The sequence below is a fragment of the Coturnix japonica genome, chromosome 1 (genome assembly GCF_054131305.1).
Source record: "Coturnix japonica strain WE chromosome 1, WE-NBRP24, whole genome shotgun sequence".
NCBI classification, from domain to species: Eukaryota; Metazoa; Chordata; class Aves; order Galliformes; family Phasianidae; genus Coturnix; species Coturnix japonica.
Window position 1 is genome coordinate 115,206,723 of NC_140663.1, and position 20,928 is coordinate 115,227,650.

General features: G+C 35.9%; 1 protein-coding gene across 2 annotated transcripts in view; it reads left to right on the plus strand.

Annotated features, from left to right (window-relative positions):
• Nucleotides 1-20,928, plus strand: part of ANOS1 (anosmin 1) — a 122,010-nt gene that overhangs the window by 52,204 nt on the left and 48,878 nt on the right. For both annotated transcript variants that reach the window (XM_085540909.1, NM_001323185.1), the window contains 2 exon segments: nucleotides 12,831-12,893; nucleotides 15,999-16,221. In XM_085540909.1, coding sequence (XP_085397035.1) covers nucleotides 12,831-12,893; nucleotides 15,999-16,221 — 286 coding nt within the window.

Sequence of the window (20,928 nt, forward strand, 5' to 3'; positions counted from 1 at the left end):
TGGGAAACTAAGTTAAACCTTAGATAATTTTCTGTCTGGGGAAATTGGTAGCTTTGCCCTGGCGCATTCAAAGCACAGCTCCTACTGAGTTTGCTGACCAGAGTTATATAATTCCTGAAATAAGTGTTTTATGCTCCTTTGAGCTTTGAAGATAATGCTTGCATGGTTTCCTGTCTCTAAAGATTTGGGTATCTGGTATTGCTGTAGGGGCTAGACCTCAAGAAGTACGTTTATCTTTTAAGAAAGGAAAGTTGGTTCTATGCTTTTTGCTGATTGTCACTTATAGCAAAGAGAAACCTGGATGGGATCATAAAAGAAAACAGACATGTTCTATTAAATTTGAGGCTATTTCATGAGGTAAGATGTGGCCTAGATCCTATGGAAGTAGAGGAAACTACCTAGTTAATTGCACAGAATAAAATGACTTCTTTTTTGAATTTTAAAATATTGAGTTGTTCTTTTCTTCTATTGCAAAGCCATAGAATGTACTACATTTTTCAGTATAAACTCTGAGAGGAAGTGTCGGACAGTGGAGAGAAAGAGGTAACATAATCTATGACGAATACAAGCTCTCATCTTCATATCAGGAAATTCATGACACATAAAGCTGGTGCAAGTTCCTACTTGGCTTTTCTTTGTCTGATAGAAAAGATCATAACTCCCCTCTGTCTTTAGCCTGTGGTCACTCTCTCTGTGTATGGCCAGCATTCTGCTTTTAGCTGTCTACCTGCTTCAGCTTCCATAGTGAATGGTAAGGTGACAGGTCTAGGATAAACAATTCAGGAGAAAAGCAGATGTTGGGGTAGGAGGTAGAGCTGTCTTTTGTAAGGCTCCAGAGTAGTTCTTTGCAGCTGTGTGTATTGGTTCTGTAGTCAGCTCTTGAATTGTTCTGGGCATCTGTAGCCTGTGCTCATTATATCTAGAATTACAATATTCAGTTTAGACCTTTTGGCTTGGATTTACTAACTAGAGTGTTTTTTTGTATGTATTTACATAAAAGGCAAGTAATCCTTTTGGTCTGTAGTACAGGAAGAGCTATTCAATGAGTTGATTTTCAGACAGTTGTACTCTGGGGACATAATGCCAGCCTTTCGAAAATGTTACTCTATTTGACTCTGAGAGCTTGCTCATGAGTCCCAGTAAGATGAATGGCAGAAAACTGGATTAAGCATTACATACACCAACTTTCCACTTTACATTTTTTTGCTGTGCTACAGCACTGACTTTAGTGCAACTGTATTCCGTTTCATTATCTCAACATCTGATGAGTTTGATAGGTTACTTTAGGGTGACTAGAAATATATCATTATCAGTTTTTCCATTTATGTACAGTGGTCCATGTCTGGAAGGATCTGGGTGTTTTAGTAATGTTAGAGATCAGTGGATAATTAATCAAACAGCTCAACTTCCAAGCTAAAGTTAAAAAAAAAAAAAAAAAAAAAAAAAAAAAAAATAATAATAATAATAATAATAATAATAATAATAATAATAATAATAATAATAAAGCTACATATTCAGCCACAGTCCCGAAGTTCTTCTAGGAGTAATATCTGCCAATTAATTTTAATATTTTAGAAGAGTTGTGCTTGCCCATGTAGGGTTCTAAATTTATACCTTAAAGTAATGCTATGATAGCTGTTTGAACTTCAGAATTCAACTACCATGCTGATGATCACTGAAACCTGAAGCTGTTCTTGATAGTCTCTGGTCAGCAGAATCATATTCTCTTCAGTCCTAGGACTGGAAATGTCCAGAGGTTTAGCCCAAACCTACTGCCAGGAAAAAATGCATCTAGCTCAATTCTCCCAGTGCAAGGCTGAGGACAGTTTATTACATTCTGTGAGAGTGTGATCCAAACTATTTATTAATTCTTCTGCTAGTTTGTCCTACTTACCTCTCAATACTATAATGTTAAGCTTTATTACTCAGCCTTGCTGGGAAAATGAGACAGTGTTTGTTTTTTAGACTGCAGTTTTATGACATGCTTAAGCTGCTGTAAGTACATGCTATCAATTAAAGAGGTGTTTACACACTCCTCTCTCCTTCCCTTTTGCACAAATCCCTGCCCTAGACAGCTAGTTTTTATGAGGCTACTGAGTGAGCTGAATGAGGAAGTATACATGGCTAAGAATGTGATTGCTTTTTCACCTAAGCTCTCTGAATTTACATCCAAAAGATTGCTAGTACCAGCACATGACTTCCCATCTACCAATGGCATCATGGATATAGATTTACTTCTGTTCACAACATAATCATAACTTCAAAAACTTAACGCTTAGAAAACTGACCAAGAAATTTAGCATAAAAAATGTTTTTCTTCCTTGCTAATGTGTAAAATATATTGAAAAGTAGTAGCAGGGAAATAATTTATTTAATAACCTTTGGAAAAAATCCTTTTTAAGCAAGATAGCAATTTTAGGTCACTTATTTTGAACGTTCCTAAGGAATTTAGACACTTTATTCTTTAAATGACAATCCCTTTTTTAAAAAAAATTATTCTTTTTGTAGATAATATGTGAAATTATCTAGCTTTTTAAAGTACTATTTAGCAGTTTATTCTGTGAATTGTCATGTAAACTAATAGAATTTTAATCATTTTATTTTTTTTCAGTAGATTGTGTTAAGATGCACGAGTTTATTGAGAAAAGGAATCACATTATCTCTTTTTACAGAATAAATAAATAAATAAATAAATACAATGGCTGCAAAAGGGAATCTAAACATAGGACAGAAAAACATTCTTTATTGTAGCGAGAGTAAATTTGGAGAAAGCCAAGATGAGTGTAGCAGACTCCGCAGAGTTTACCATTACATCTTCCTTTTTAAAATTCCTGTTCTCTGTAGAATTAACTGAGTTTTAATTTCTGTTTTCTGTAGAAGGAAGCTGTATTTCCATAACACACAGTCTTGTTATTTTTAGAAGTACTATATTGTTTTTTCCTAATTCTTATCCCACGAAGTCTACTTCAGGTCTGTTTTTTTCCCATTAAAGCAACAGTCTAACTGAATACACTGAAAACTTTCTAAACTTACTGTCGTTAGATTTATCCATCTGTCATTGTGGAGGACAACAGATATATTTGAAAATGCTGAGACCAAGGAATAGATGTGTAATGTAAATTGCTTGATTCAGAGTAGGGGATGATTTTTATTTATGTTTTTTTTTAATTTTTTTTTCCTCAAAACAACCTCCTTTTCTTTTTCTGTTCCTTTCCTTTCCCTTTGCTCTAACTGCATGAAGAGGCAGGCACAGATGCCTGCTGCCAGAATGTGATACTTAACCTGACCATCAAACGAGCCTCACAAAGACAGGCTTTTCAGGTCCCCCAGTGAAACAACCACTGCATTTTATTACAGCGTGAAATTAGAAGTGAAAAGCCCTACGGCTCTTTCTATTTAGTAATGCAGAATATGTCGTTTCTGATGGTGATGGCAGTGCTGGGAGGAAAGAAGAAAGCCAGAGAAGAGAAACAAAGTAGCAGTTTAGACAAAGAGCCCCCCTCCCAGCACTCTTTTTTTTCTTAGCCTCTGAGTGTTAGGTGGTCTATAAAACCATAATACTGTGGTAGATAAAGCAAAGAGAACATTTAGCTGTGGCTTTTTCATTCAGAAATATATGTGTGAAATTGCAGGGTGATGTATAAGAAGAGTAATCTGTTATCTGAAGAGTTCACTAGTTTAACTCATTTATAAAACAGCAACAAAAAAAAAACTTGACTGTGCTGGGAGAGAGTCATGCTGGTCTGACAGGCACTGCAAGTTCCATGGCAAGATGGTGTTTATAGCAAGACTGTGTGTGGTTATCTGAAGCTGCCTTCTAACAGATTGGAAAGGGAGAGTGCCAGCTTGAAAAGGTTTTCCTTGTCTGTTTCGGATTAGAAGAATTACGTTTTCTCAGTGAAAATTCTGTGCTTGTCTTAAATGGCACAATATTTATAATCACTTTTATTTTGTAAGCATTATGTCACTAAAGCAAATAGTCAAGCATTAGGAAATTAAAAGACAGGATAGGAAAGTACATTGGAATGCTAGATGGGCTTCTTTTAGAGTAACTCATCATACATTCTCTGTACCTACTGTTGGAAATAAATAATGGCATATCCACCATTCTAATCAATGGAAGGGAAAAGTCATTGCATTTGGCTGATCTGTATTTTTATTCATACTTTGTTATAGGTACAATCTTGGAGGAGCTTTAAAAGTTATAAGACTTGACCTGACTAATCTGAGACATGCTGTTGGAAAATGTGCAGACATAACAGATTGGTCTTGGTAAACTGCACAACAGTACTGCAGTCTGAAATATGAAGGTTCAGCCACTGAAGTAAAACTGCTACTGTGCTTTAAATTCATGTAGTCAAATATATTATTGATTATATTATAGTAATGACACTACTGCAGAATTCCATGCAGAAGAAATAGTACCAAAGGTGGAAGGCTCTCAGCAAGTAAAGCTATTATCACTACTAGAAAGAGGTCAGTTGCAGAAGTCCTTCTTGACTATTTTTTGTGATTGCTTTTCATTTTTTCATGAAATAATTTGCACACTTTGCACACAGTATATGCATCTGGTGTGCATAGGAGAGCTCCTTCACTTCCTGCTTTGTAGCATTTTGCCATTATGAATGCCTTATATCTTGACTGGTAAAATGTTCAGAAGATCCATCAAATTTATTGTATTTCATGGATTTGTCTTAAATGTAGGTGGTTTAGGTGCAATTGTGTGTTTCAAAGTCATACAAAATAACTCAATGTTATTTATTTATTTATTTATCTGCCTTAGACTCTAGACTGTGAGGTGCAGAAAAGGAGGAATGTATGTCCTGTTTTCCTTTGCTGGTATAAAAAATCTTTAAAAAACTTAGAAAAGAACTGGTCAGAAATAAGCCAATGTTTGGGAGCCAATTTTCAGTTGACATAAATAGCCATGATTTTTATTATTTGGTAACAAGGAATAGAAATATGAAAAATGTCTTAGGATTTTTCTCCTGTCCTTTCAAGCATACAGTTTTTCTGGCAAAATTTGACATACTGGACAGCTAAATCATACCGATAAATAGTAAGCTGTCAATGTTAAAAGTTATTTTCTCTCTAAAAGGATCAGAGTTTAAGCTGCTTTGTTTCAGTACAGTAATATGAAATATTTTTCTTCTTTGTGTCTTTTGTTTTCCGCACATTCAATGATTCTCACCTTCAGTACATGTAAGACTTCTCTGGTTGCAGTCAGTTTCTGTTAAATTCTATAAAGCTTATAGTAAAGGCTACATGGACTTTCAAAAAATTTGACCTGACATTCTTGGCAAGTGTTGTGGTCTTTCTGTTGCTCTTATTCAGGATACTGGGGCATGTGAAGATTTGAAATTATGAATTGGTGTCTGCCATGTTTTCTATTGAAATGAAATCAGCAATTAAAAAAAAGGAGGTGATAAGTTCAAGCTGAAGTCTTTGTTTGATATCCAACAACTCTATTTCTGAAAATTGCCTGTACTGTATCTACTGATTTTCATGGTTTGCTTATCATGGGAGGGTAGCAATACCTGTCTCTGTGTGGGCTTTTAGTGCCACTACGCCCGAGTAAAATAAATACATACCAAATACAACTGTTTGCCATAGCAGTTTTAAAAGCTCCGCACAAGTTTGTTACCAGTTAAGTTTCTCGTAAATGTTCTGCTTTGCAGTGAACTGGCCATTCAAACGAGTAGTTCACTCTCCACAGAGAAAACAGTTGCACATAAAAAGCAATAGCTTGATTCAGTGACTTTATGCCTTCTAAAAAGCCCAGCAGGGACAAATTCATGGGTTTGTCCACCTCTCTATTCAAATAGCAAGATCCAGCTTCAACTTCAAAGAAGCGTGTCAGTATACTGCCATTCTCTTAATTATTTTGATATTGTTTTGACTATTAGATTTTTTTTTTTATTTTTTATTTTTCCTAGGACCTTCAGAATTTGTAATTGTAAGATTTGTAGCTTACATTCTACATAGTTTGGTGAACTAGAGATTTTAATAATCACTTCTATGTCAGCAGTAAGTGCTATATGCAGAGATATTTTAGCACAGTAAAATTATTTAAGGGTATTTAGACATGTAATTAAAAATATTTTTGTTTTAAAACCATTCTGAGATGATTTAGTGAGAGAGTGTTGTTCATATATTTTGAAGTTTAATTTCAAGACCCCGGATAGGTTCTTACCTTGTAGGTTTCTATTTACCGTATTTTAGGAGGATAGATACTTTACCGTCTTTTTCTTAAACTAATTAAATAAGTTAATTAGCTAAAGCAGTCGATGTATTGCAAGTCCATTATTTCTCCTGGAGGTTGAATACTTTATCTTCTTGGATAAGAATTATTAAAAATAACTCTAAGATGTATATTTACTGATGTGTTTTGGATCTCTGCTAAATGGTTTTTGCTAGTCCTTTCATAATAGATCTAAGGAAGTACATCTCTCCTCTTGAGTAAGACCACTCTTGGTTGGCTTGTATTGCCTCTTACTTCTTGATATTAGCAATCATTGTAAAATGCTGTGTTCTCACAACTTAACCCTTATTACTTCAGTGCTAAATAGTTCTGTACGAGGTCAGCATGAAACCTGGTTTTCATTGAAAACCAGCTCTTTGATTAGCAATACTTTCAGACCATATCAGCTGGGTTCCCAGTGTACTTGATAATATCACTGAATAACCCTAACTGTAACTAATTTAATTAAGACTTGATCCTTGAATTCAAAATCGCTTCTTTTCACCAAATCATGATGCTCAGTGACCTATGGTAGTGGAAAATAGGCAGCACAGACAGGGAACCTTTCTCTGTCATTTAATTCATTTGTTATTTAGTTACAAGGAAAACATATTACTAGTGTAATTCTCATGAGAATCTCTTTAACAGACAGTAACTCCAGGTAGTCGTGTGAAGCTGGTATTACACAAAATAATAGCTTTCACAGTTGTTTCTCTTAGGCTCTCAAAATTTTAAAGATATTTAAGACTCTGCCTGTCTACATTAAGTGTAAGTAAATTTTAGGAGCTAAAATGTCACATTAAGTTTCTAGAAAGCTGATGACCTGTGCTCTGGTTCAGTCTACTGATAGAGGAGGGGAGGCAAAGAGACAGAGAAGCAGAAGACAGGTTCAGCTTGAAATTGATCTCAAAAAATGCTCAGAGACTTCTTAACCAGCATGTATTAACATACAATATGACAGCTACTTATTCTGAAACTGAACATTTCTCTTTGGGCTTATGAATTATTTTGGACTGAGGAACCAGCCAAAAAATTAGTGCATCTCTGCTTCTAACAGATTATTTAAAATAAGGTAGATTATAGAGGGGGGCTGATCTGATAGGATGTACAAGCACCAGAGAGTGTAGTGGATCACAGCAGGCACCTAATGACCAGGAAGGGTGTTCACAAACTTTGAGTTTTATATCCTGATACCACAAACCTCTCATGGAGAATTACTTGAGTGGAGTCTCAGAATCAGTCAAATCATAAAGCATGGCTTTTGGAGACCACTGAGAATGACCTGGACTGAAAATGAGAAGAGAGTTTTTTGCACCATGATTTTGGATTCACCTACTCATCTCTGCAGGAATTCTCACTCCAAGTGCCTGAAATTCTTGCTGCATACCTATCTACTCAAGGTTTTCATTTTGCAATATTCATTGTGAAACTAGGCCACACACACTGTGTGTTCTAACACTGATATAAATTTCGAACTAGAGGTAATACAAAATACAGCAAAACAAGAATCTTTTAATTGATGTGTCTAACTAGTTTCATAATTAATAACTTATTTCTTCATTTCAGTTTGCAGAATTCAAGTACGGTGCCTTTAGCATATATAAGGAAAACACCTACATTAGATTTATGAGGAAATTCATTTCCACAGGAAGCTAAGAAACAGATGTATAAGAAAATATTTGGAAAATGATTTTACAAAAAAATATGTATATCCCTAATATATAGAGGTACACTCCTTCAGGTGACTTCTTTGGTTTCATCTCAGGATACTTTTTAAGTTACATCACAAATTGTTGAAGAGTTGTGATTCTTACACGTTTTTATGGGTAATAATATTTTCCTATTCTGCTAATTTATTTCCTTATGGGAATTGCTTACAGAATTATAGAATATCCTTCTAAGAACAGAAGTACTGTGACTGACTCATGTCAATTATTACAGTGCTGGAATTTGTTAATCTAATTTGGTCTTTGATTCAAATATTAATAAAAAGAATTGTATTTATTATTGGCATTAATAAGTGAGGTGTGTGTCTTCTAGGAAAGGAATGTGTGAGTATTGCTGTTGGGAAAAGATAACCCAGAACTAGTGAGACTGTTTCTTGCTTTTTTAAATTTTATTTTATTACTAATTCATGTGCCTTTTTTTCCCCTAATTTTAAGAATTTCTGATACTTCTTTTCCATGGTATCATGCAAAATATTTTCAGTATACAAATCACGTATATTATGATTCGTAAGAATAATAGTTGCCTCAAAGGAAAGTGTGTTCTATTATATGATAATTCTGATATCTATTATTGTCCTACCAGATTAATGTATTATGAGAGGACTTGGACTGGGTAAATTTTCAACTGTGAATCAAAAAATGTTCTTCGGACAACTTAAATTCCATTTTTTGAGACACGGAAAATAACGTTTTCTATGCCTAATAAACAATAGATATGCACAAAACAAAAGAACATGTCAGGAGCTCTTGCATTTGTGTATGTTTACCATCACTTTGCTGAGATGTATGGATGGAAAATCATTTTTTTCAATCGTTTGCGTGCAGCTGCACATGTAAGAGTACCCATTATGAAGAGATGCTCTGTAAGGGTGTTGAACACTGTAATCTCCTTTGGCTTTTGTGAAATCCCTGACTCCAAGAATGTTCTCCACTCAGTGTCTTGCAGTGGGAACACCTTTTTTAGAGAATTTGTCTTCATTTTTGGCAGTTTCTTAGGATACTGATTATTAACATTTCTATAGTAGTAGTCATATATGTATGTGTATGTGTGTGCGCTTATGTGCACAGACAGATTTTAAAGGCTGATCAATAGTGGGGGCTTTCTTAGCTCTGCTGCTTTCACTTGCTGCACTTGTTTAGCAGTGTTCTGAGTACAGAATGCAAGCCTGGATCTCCAGGTATGGGTGCTCTAGGAGGATTTGAGCGTCACTTACACTCATTATCTTCTGAGGAATGCCATGGCCCACATGTGAGAGAGAAATAACTCCGGTTGGCCAGGGGAGCTCTGGGTTAGGTCTTTGCTGAATTACACTCAAGATATTAGAAAAGTAATACCCTGATTTTGTATTTTAAGATGAATTTTTACTGTGCAGTTACAGGTGCTTGTCAAAAAACCTTCAATAGAGCATATTGAAAAAAAAGGACGGATTCTGCTTTTTCATGAGAGAAATTTCAGCTTAGTTCTTGCTGTGGCTATGTGGGCTAAAAATGACAAAGATCCATAGTGGGGGAAGAAATGTTTTACTTCAGGATTATGCAGAACACTGAAAATGTATGTTCTTCAGTAGATCAAAACAGGTGATTCTCATAATATTTAGCACTGGTGCAGCCTAACCTTAAAATGTTATGTGCAGCAGTTCTAGACTCTAGAATGTGACAACAATGTTAAGGTCCTTTAAAGCACCCAGCAGAGAGCAACAAAAGGAGATATGTACTGTGAGGATGGGCCAAGGGCACTTGGAGTGTCTAGTGTGGAGAAAGCAGAGAGGTGACCTCCTTGCTCTCTGCAGCTCCCTGAGGAGGGGATTAGGAGAGAGAAGTGCTAGGCTCTTCTGGGAGCCAATGGTATGATTCAAGGGAGCTATACAAGAGCGCACCAGAGGAAGTTTAGACTGGACATTAGGAGAAATTTCTTTACTGTGAGAGTGGTCTAACAGTGGAACAGGCTTCCTAGAGAGGTGATCAATCCCCCGTGCCCATCAGTGTTCAAGAGGCAGTTGGGTAATGCCCTCATTGATATGCTTTAACCTTTGGCTATCCCTAAAGTGAACAGGCAATTGCACTTGGTGATCTCTCTAGGTCCCTTTCAACTGTTCTGTTCTATTCTCTTTATCCCGAACTATTCTAGTACAATCTTACTGACAGCACTGGTGTCTGCTAGCAGTTTTTCTCTGACTTACAGAATGATACAGCTCCACTGAAGCTGGGCAATTGGTGTATGGATCAGCTTGTGGTGCTAGGCTAAGTCCAGTGTTCTGAGGAGACTTCATGAAACAGGAATATTAAGCAAATATGAAAGATTTTTTGTTTATATGTAATTAGGAGTATATTTTAATCAGCACTTATTAATCTTATGATGGAGGCCTTATGGATAGCTGCATTATCAGAATATTCTGAGAACACTCAGATGCCAGGATGCCGCTCGGGTCTTGTACATTTTGTACAGCTGATTTGCACATCAGTTATGCTATTCATAACAGCAAAAGGTGCTGGGCTCCAGCTGAATATCCTGGCAGTCCAGACTGTTTACTGAACAAAGCAACAGCCAAAATGCCAAACACTGAAGCCTCTGTACACTGTAGGTAAAGACATCCTTGTAGAAACACCTAGAACAGTTCCTGTAAAATGCACAGCATTTTGTTATTCCCTTCCAGGCATGCTGAGTGTTTTGCTCCATAGCCTGCAAGGAGCATAGTCCAACAACACAGCTGGCATGAACTTGCACCTGGTTTTCATCTCAAGCTTGTGGTGAGATTGTGGATATACTGATTTGGATACAGTCAGTGTGGCTGTATAGCTCTGAAAAAAGAATTAGGAAAAGACAATAATATGGAAATCGTGACAAGCCCTGGGAATTACTGATAGAGTCCCAGCATGATCAAAATTTAGCCCATTCTATTTTGACACCACTTATATTTCTGTAAATTGGTGTTAAATCCACCAGACAGTTAGAAGAGCTGTAAAATTATAATGATGAGGGAATGGGGCTCAGATGTACAATAACTCTGCCACAAGACAAACAACACTCTGGAATTAATTATACTTACTGACTTCAGTGACATTTTATAATGTATCCTTTTAATTGCATGGACAGTACATTGTGAATTTTGAAGAGCTAGAAGTTGGGTCTAAAATACCAGTATGTGTATTTATAGAATAGGTTTAGAAAGGACCTTAAAGACCATCTAGTTCTAACCCTCATGCTATGGCAGGGTGGCCAACTACTAGGTTGAGTTGCCCAGGCCAACTTGGCCTCCAGGAATGGAGCATCTACACCTTCTCTGGACAACCTGTTCCAATGTCTCACCTCTCTCTCAGTGAAAATTGTTCCCCCAACATCTAATCTAAATCACCCTTTTTTAGTTTAAAACCATTCCCCCTTGTTCTATCACTATCAAACTGTGTAAAAAGTCAGTCTCCCTCATGACTGTAATTATAATTATAGAATCATAGAACAGAATTATTGGAAGGGACTTAAAGGATCATCAAATTCCAACATCCCCTTCTGCAGCCAGGTATGCCAACTACTAGATCAAGTACTAGATCAGTGTCCATGACAGGGGAACAGCAGGCCCCTGCCCCTAAAAGGAGAGAAATGGAACAAAAGGGAAAAAAAACTGACAGTGAGATCATTGAGAAGGAAAACAAAATAGTTTACTAATTATTATAACAAAAATATAAGTTAACTAGGATTGAAGCTAATAAATCAAATAAATAAGGGTGTTTTTTGAAAACCAGAGTTCTTACTCTGTTCCACCAGAGAGCAGAGACCCAAGTACACTTGGCTTTATTTCTCATTAGGTTCTCCTGGGCCTACTTCTCAAGCTTGCCCAGGTCCCTTTATATGGTATCCTTTCCTTTTATTGTAACAACTGCACCATCAGCCTGGTGTTGTTTGAGCCAGGCTGTACCTTACTAATGGTACACTCAGTTCCACCATCAGTGTTATTAATAATGATGTTTAAGAGCACTGGTCCTGTGATGGACTACTGCAGGACACTGCTTGTCACTGGCCTCTACTTGAACACAGAGCAGAGAGAAAATGTATTTTGCATTCATAAACTATGTAACCTCTATGACTAATGGTTTTATACTTTTCAGTATTTTTCAGACTTTGTTGCTAGAAAGAAAAACGTTTAATTTTTTAAAAATTAACTTTTTCAGCACATTAACGGTACAGGAGAATAGCTGTTCTGAGATACAGCATGTATGTATTTGTGCTTGGTTTTGATTAACATAAATTGTTAATAATAATTGTTAATACATAAATGTTTGAATCTGAACTCTATATATCCATTGTAGTAGAGACTGAAGGTGATAAAATGATAATATGGTACTTGAAATAAAGTGATTTTGCTAACAGACCAGTGAACATTGTCTCTTTATACAGGAATAGTGGCTAAATTTCTGCTGAATTTACTCTATAGCTTGATGAAATAATTCCTCCTGTGGGAAGATGATGTTCCCATCTAATCTTTAGGCTGATAAATAAAGAGCAGTTTTAAGTTTTTGTTGTTTAGACTAGTACTCTTGACATTGCTCTGTGATCCAGTGACAAATGTTATTAGGACCTAGGCTCAGTAAGGCAGAAAATAGGATGGCATATAAATAAGAAGGGCAATTGTCTTGTACTGTAAGAAGTACTGAAAATGTTTCTTGTAATCTCAACATGGTTTGGCATGCCCTTGCTCTGACACTGTGACTCAATGACACAATCTTCTTCTTCCTCGGGAGAAGTGGATTTTAAAAACCTGTTATTAACTTCCTATGGGCCACACAAACAATCAGAGAACAAACTGGGGTCATTTGTAGATGTTTATTTCTTTTCCTTCTTGACACTTTCCCCTCTTGACTCTTCTTAGTGCCTGGAGCCCTGCAAAGAATCCTGGGACTTGAAGAGAAACCATTGCCAAAGCTTCTGTGAGGTATGTCAGCCCAAGGGCATTCTTTCTCACTTTCTTCCAACTGCCTCTTTCACTTACGTTATTAGAGGTGTGAGCTTAAAGGAGACAGCTAACGAACACGGGATGTTTATAGCATTTTCTTTCATTTTAATGGATACACTTGTGATGATATAGTTGTAATAAGTCTGGGGGAAAAAAGGTTTTTTTTCCTGACTAAATGATCTTGAAATTTGAATCACTGATTGGTCACACTCACGTAATATCTCTGAGAAGGAGCTATTAAATCAGTCCTTTATTTTATTCCCACATACTTTCTCCCTTATCTGGACATGTGAAAGAAAAGGCGTTTTGAAGATAAAAGTGTCACAAATGTGAAAATCCATGTGAAAGATAGATAGAAAAAAGGATGGCATTTTATTTGTGAAAATCAGTCTAATTCTTGAAAGAAAGGCTGTGACAAGATTCAGGAGGAAGGCATCAAAGTTCATAATTATTCAGGAACAAGTCTTTTCTGAAGAAAACTGTTTCTGCATAGCATTTAAAAATAACCTAGTGAATAAACAAGCATAGATCAGTTAAACTACTACAAAATGGGAGATAGTTGGATTGGTTTTGAAGTATCCTTAACTGGCTTTTAGTACAAAATAAAAAGACCAGCTCAGTAGAAGGTTGCTTTATTATAAAGATGCACCTTTATTCAAATCAATTAAAATGTGTATTTATTAAGATTTTCAGCTTTTCTTATAAAAACAGAAATGACCTTAAGTGATAAACTGAACTGATTGATTGTCTTCTTCATTGCTGTTGGTGCTCTTTTGCTGATAGAATAGCACATCTTGTTTAAACATTTTTAAATACCTTGATTAGGAAAAGTTGTCATTTGAACTAAAAATGTAAATTTTAGATTCAAATAACTACATGGAAATAAGGACTAAAAGAATACTAACCTATTTAACTATATTGTAAGAGTAAGTAAAAAACTTCTCATGATAGTCTAATCCTGTAAACATTCTTTAACTGGAATCAGTTGCTGCTTCCTTATATAACAAAACTTTAGAGAAGGGTAATAAAGCAGTTTTACCGTGTGTAATTTATGTCATCCTCATATATCACTTCTTACTCAGGCTGTCAGTTTCCAGATATGGATGTAAAAATGTATAAATTTGGCTTAAAAGAAAAACATTTGTAGAACACTGTTCTATTGTAGTTAAAAACAGTGAGCATCCCTCTTTGATTAGTGTTTTGTGGTTGAAACTAAATTTAGAACTTCAAAGGCCAGTAATGAAGAGCAGCACATTTAGCAGCTAACTGAAAAATGAGCTGTGAAATAGGGTGAGGAAGAGAAGCCTTGAGGATGTATTATGCCTCAGGGAGCTGTAAAGTTTTTAATTAAGTAGCTGCAAATTTGTGATGTTTTAAGATTTGAAATTTCCTTGACACACACACAGATCATTTTCCTTTCTTTCTTTCTTTCAAGCTCATGTTTGCTCCGTAGACACTATCTGAATGTATTAAGCCAGACTGTTCTCATTTGAGAAAATGAAAATTTGAGAATAAATGCATCTTTATGTACTTTTTATAAAAACTTTAGCTTTGTATTTCTCAAGGTCTTTTGTTGTGTATAAGTCCTTATCTGGGTAATGGATGCTACTGTTAAAGTAACCTTCACATGAAGAAGGAAAGGAAGCAGGTTGCTTATCTCCTTTGTTTTCCAAAAGTTTTATTTCCTGCTGGTTTCTTAAGTCGCAGTGGAATCAAATATAGTCAGCTGGGAGAACAGCGTGAGTACATGTCCAAGGAACACTGGGGTTAGTAGGAGAGAAAAGGGGGACTGCTCATTTTAGCAGTCATTACAGTAGTTACACTGTGTCACTTAAATATATCCTGAGGAGTTTTATTCAAAAATTCTGTACTACCCTATAAGACAAAATGTGAGAGGTACCTTAGTGACACATTCCTGGATTCTGGAGCATAAACTGACACATACTCAGGGAGGCCCCACTTGGGCCTCCTTATACTTAACAGTATTTCTCATTTTGCTGTAAATTGCAAGCAATATAAATAAAAAAAGGAAAATATTTCAATATGGAAGATAACAATGAAGTTGCAGACATTACATGAATGGGTTTGTGAAGAGTAGGTTGAAAACTTGGGTAATCCCAGTTATGAAGTTTAACTACTTACAGTTTCAGTGGTCTCTTTGAGGGAATTGCCATAACTGGTCATACACCAAACTAAATAAAGCACCAGCTAAAAGAGGAGAAGTCCCTGTGTTGTATGCAGTGTTCTCCATGGGGTTCTAGATGCTGTTTTTAATAAAGCCGAGGAAAACAAACAAACAAAAAACTTTCAAATGTCTGGGTAGTGCATATACTGCAAAATATATACGCTTCAAAATAGTGTCTCCTATAGCTAGGAGCTGATTTCTCTAAGAGATAGCATTTATTTAAGCTTTAATTATTGTATTTAAGCTCTATCCTCTGTTAGTTGCAGGGGAGTTGGACTGGATGACCTTTAAAGGTCCCTTCTAAGTCTAAGTAGATTCTGTGATTCTATGATTCTTTTTTAATCTGATGATCTTTTTATCAGAACCAAGAAAATACCAAGAAAATAAAGATGTCCTTTTAGCCAACTCAGTTCAAACAGTGTAAGGAAGCAAGGTTTCACTTATTTTCCTAGAGAGGCATTACATCAGATATTATGGATAGAGTCTGATGAAATACGAAGGGAGGAATGTGGAGCAGTCAAAAAAACAAAACAAAACAAAGAAACCCAACCATCTGACAATTGCTTCCCCTTTGTTTTGAGATTTTTTCAAAAACCGTTATTGAGCAATTTTGTAGCTAGGCAATGTGAAGAAAATAAGAGAAATCTGGCAGATGTAAACAGCTTTATCCCATTAAAGATGGTGATCATACTTGAGGGAATTCATGTTTGTGCACTTGGAATGCTATTTTAGAAGGGACTTGAATATAGAAATCTCCAGGGATAGTCTTGCAAAAGATGAAAATCTGAAATTATCTTTGTAGGTCTTGGGAAATATACAATATTTTTCCCTTTTTTTTTTTTTTTCTTTTCTTTTTTCCTGTTGAAAACTTTTTTGTAATTCATTTGTTTTTCCTTTAGCCTCTTTTCCCCAAGAAGAATTACGAATGCCTAACTAGCTGTGAATTCCTTAAATACATCCTGTCAGTGAAGCAAGGGGACTGCCCAGCACCTGAAAAGGCCAGTGGTTTTGCAGCTGCCTGCGTTGAAAGCTGTGAAGCTGATAGTGAATGTTCTGGAGTGAAGAAATGCTGTTCCAACGGATGTGGTCACACGTGCCAAGTTCCCAAGAATCTGTACAAAGGTAGAAAATATTATTAATATGTGCTCATACTGGGCTAATAACTTCAGGCCATAGTAAAATCTCCTCGAGAACCAGGACTTTCATTTCACAGGAATTTGTATGGAGGAGAAAACAAAGAGGGTGGTTCCTGTGGAGATGTGACTGGATGTATAAAATATGGAAATACAAAGAAAAATGTTGTTCCAGTTTCTGATAGGGTTTTTTGTTGTTGTTTTTTTTTTTCTTTTTTTTTTCTTTTTTTTTCTTCCCTGCCTTATGAAGGCCGTATCTGGAAATCTGTGGAATGTAAGCATATGGCTATTATGCAGAACAGACTTGCCAGTTTAGGTGAAATCTCACTTAATTTGATGCAGATGAGAGAGAATGCAGCAGGAAAATATTTAACAATAAATAGTTTGAGTCCTATTAATCACAAATGACATTTATGATTATGAGCCAAGAAGATAGCACTACTGAATAGGAATTGTGTGATAACAAAGCCAAAGAACAAATCAGTGCAATGTATTTGGAGTTGGTGTACTTAATGACCTAGATAATGCTCACATATATATTACTGCATTATTTAAATTTAAGGCACCATGAATTATTCAAAAAGTATTTATTTGTCTGGAGTCCTGAGATTCTGTCCTTGCCATCCATCAGCAAGAGCATACAGATTTAGGAAAGATCTGTGCTTATACAGCCTCCAGATTTTGTTATGTTTATTTTAAAAAAGCTTCATGTATGAAATACTTTTAAAATATGCATCCAACACAAAGCAACAATCATTTGCGAATGACATTTTCTTGCTAAATGGAGTTGGAACATTTTGTTAGAAATCCATTCCTGTTACTTTAGTGATAAAAAATAAATACTAATCAGGTATGCTGCTGATAGCTTGAGCTCTCCATGGAGAGAGCAATCAGAAGAACTTTGAACTAAGTTTCAGGCTTAGGTCTAAATACAGCCTTATTTCCATCTGCAGATCTCCAGTTGTTTGCAACACTGAAAACAGAATGAATGTTTGGATGAGGTCAGAGTTGTTGACCTTTCCTGGCATACAAACCTGCTAACAGTACTTGAAATTGAACAGGCTATCATGATTCTGTGTGCTTGATTACAGTAAATATCAGATCTGTTTTGATGTTGGAAGTCAAATATGTGAAGGAGGTGGTGATTTTTCTTTAAGTTCATTCTTTTAACAGAAATGTTAATGCATATTTTTTAATGTCCTTAGTGATGAAAATGTATGTCAAAAATAATGTACTTTTGACTTTTGTATCTTGAGTTTGAACATACAACATTGTCCATCAACAGTGTCTTACTTACACAAGTGGAGAAAATTTGATATAGAAGTCATAGAGTTTGAGTAAGCGTGAAACTAATGAAAACAGTACTTGAAGTAGTTTGAATGGCAGAAAATACTGTGATCCAGTTTTCCAGTGTAGAATGGAAATTCTCTGGCTTTCAAGGGACTTCAGAACAGCCCTGTCAAGTTATAAGGAATTAACAGACTGTTTATTTATTTCTGACATTTTCTTGAGATTATTGAACAAAAGAGTAAACACAGCCTTTTGTACTGCATGTGTAATTAATGGTTTACATGGGCAGGGTCCATTCTACAGTCAGAAAACAACATGCTGTAGTGCATTCCAGTAAATGTGACAGCCACAGAAGGTGAGAACAAATCTAGCAGCAAACAAGTGAAACAAGATGGTACATTTTTTTGAAGGGGGATACACTGTAGAACTGCACACTGCAGAGTCTGCTTTTGCTCTAGCTAATTATGTAGTAGCAGAACTAACCTTCTCTAACATCTTATCACCTATCTGCAGGAGGTGCTTTCTTGTAAGAACATATATTTTTTCCAGAGGAAGGGCAAACCCAATACAGTGCTGCCTTCTCAGCTGATGAATTCAGCTAATTAGCCTCTTCAACCTGTCTTTCTGCAACAAAGAACAAATAGAAGCAGAGCAGGCTTGCTATTCATTTCCTCCAGGGGTAAATGACCTTACTGTCACTAAAGAGCAAACTCTGCAAGCATGACTAAGATCTAGTGAACACATCTAGTACTTATTCTTACCTTTTTGACAGCACTCACAGCTAGAAAGTGAACTCAGATTGAATCTTAGAGTCTGCAGAAGTTGCTAGAGTTTCAATGTTGATCCAATTTTAGAGATGAAAGTTACGACAATGGATATAAAATACCTGATATAACAGGATGTGTGCTTTAGTACTGAGTGTGAAAGCTAAATCCTAAAAGGATATCAATGTAAGTATGTGTACACCAAAGTTATATATTGAAAGTGTTTTTGGGTTTTACTGTTTTTGTTTTCCCTTTTTGTTTTAATTGGCTTGTATTCAATAATGATCAAGTTGTCTATATGACTGCATTTTCCTCATCTATGTTAGGCATACTACTGCTCGGTTACACAGTCTTCAATTTTATTTTATTTTTTTGCCTTTGATGGAGTTACGTTTTCTCTTACTCTTCTGCCTCATCCACCTTCTTTGTGTTGTCTCAATTAGTAAAGGACTTCAGAAAGTTTTTCTTATTTTTCCTACTTTTTTTTTTTCTTTTTTTTTTTTCTTTTTTTCCTATATGGGTATAAATGGGTATAATTCTATCTAAATATCTAAGATAGACTTGGTATTCTATGGATAAAAATGAGAGGAATATCTACTCAGAAATAAGATCATATAAAACCACAGAACAAAAAGGCAGACAAAGTGATGTCCAATGCTTGATCACAGTGAAGCCACTGTCTAACACCCACATATTCATCTCCATGTAAGGGCATGAACGTGTATCTTTTTTTCTACACTCATCTGGTTACAGCTGGATAATTATCCATCAACTTTTTCCTTTTCAGAAGTTAGTGGTTTCTCCAGTGTGATAATATCTCAACTTCAGTGAAATTTCCACGACCTCTTTTGATCAAAGTTTCAGAGTTCGTACTGCCTAATCCAGCCTAATTAATTTTGTCTGAAATGTGTGAGGGAGTAATCCCTACAGCAGACCGAACTGCAGATCTGAGCAAAGTGAGTTAAAAAGAGAAGATCATGACATTTAAAGGCTAAGGTGGTATGGCAGTGTCATAATAGGACAGCTGGAGCCAGAACTGTCATCCATAGTTTAAAAGTTTTTTCATGGTTAACAAAAAATAACTTCATGTTTTAAAAAACTTGTACAGCTTTAGAGGTGCTCATCTTTGCATCTTTGAACAACTGTGTTTAGGATCATATTGATGCCTTGAATGTATCTTTTACTGTCTGAAACCATTCTATGAAAGCTTTTTGAATTCCTGGAAAATCAACATTTAAAGTACGGATTCTTGTGATTGAAGAGGATACAAGTATTTTTTGTAGCACAGAGGCACATAGTGAATATTTCGAAATACACCTTTGGAAATGCTTGGGGTTTTTTTTGTTTTTGTTTTTGTTTTTTGTTTTTGTTTTTGTTTTTGAGTTTTGGTGCTGCATGCATACAGCAATCAGTAGTTTAAATTCTTCAAAAAATACAGACTTTGAAGTACTGATTGGTCCCAGCACAATGAAGGGGTTAGGCATTTACATAAGAAAGAGCACGCTGAGGAGTAATTGGATCTACACATCTGGATATGAAATTGATGATGCTGGTTCTACAAAAGTTTCAGAATGCACTTGTGTGATGCTGTAGTTTGTGTTGCTGAAAGCCATCTGCACACAATTACATAACAGTGAAGAGGCTGAGTTACTTGCAATCAAGCAAATCCAACTGCCCCTAATGCAGAGCAGATGGAATTTTCTTAACATGCAAATTGTAGGATTATTGTACATTGTAATTAAAGAAGGAGTTTGAAATGTAGAAATTGGAACTGACAGGATCTATGATGTTAGTTATATTAGGCTAAGACGACTGACTGTTGAATGATACGCATGGTTTAAACTGTGGTGGTACTGGATTTATGTACTGGATTTTCTTTAGGTTGATTTTAGGTTTTTTCAAGGGCTACTGTATCTATTTGTATTGACTCGGTGCTAATTATTGAATCACGTTTAGGAGAAGACCTCTTAAAACATCAAAGTAGTTTGCTCCTCTAAGATTCATTATTCCAGCCATCTATGACAGACTGAGTAGAAACATTAATATTGCAATTTATTGAACCAGTGTATACAGCTGGTCTTTTATTGTCCCCCAATGAAATGGTGAAATAGATAAAAAACATGCAGTAATTTAGTAAAAAGGTTTATATTTCAGCATAGAATTCCTGTGTGTAGCATATCCCAAAGTGACAAAATGATGGACAATTAAATATATGAGCTTATAATATCTATCGAGGGAAATGCTTGTTATGTTGATTTAATCAAAAGATGCCAATTTTGATTTTGGTATTCTCCTTTAAACTGCTGCAAATAGTTCAAAGAGGCAGTGCTGTCAAGAGTCACAGAATCACAGAATTATAGGGGTTGGAAGGGACGTCTAAGAGATCATCGAGTCCAACCCCCCTGCCAAAGCAGGCTCCCTACACCACATCACACAGGTAGGCGTCCAGGTGGGTCTTGAATATCTCCAGAGAAGGAGACTCCACCACCTCCCTGGGCAGCCTGTTCCAGTGCTCCGTCACCCTCACTGTAAAGAAGTTCTTCCGCATACTTGTGCGGAACTTCCTATGCTGTACTTTCATCCAATTACCCCTAGTCCTATCCCCACACACTACTGAAAAGAGACCAGTCTCACCACTATGG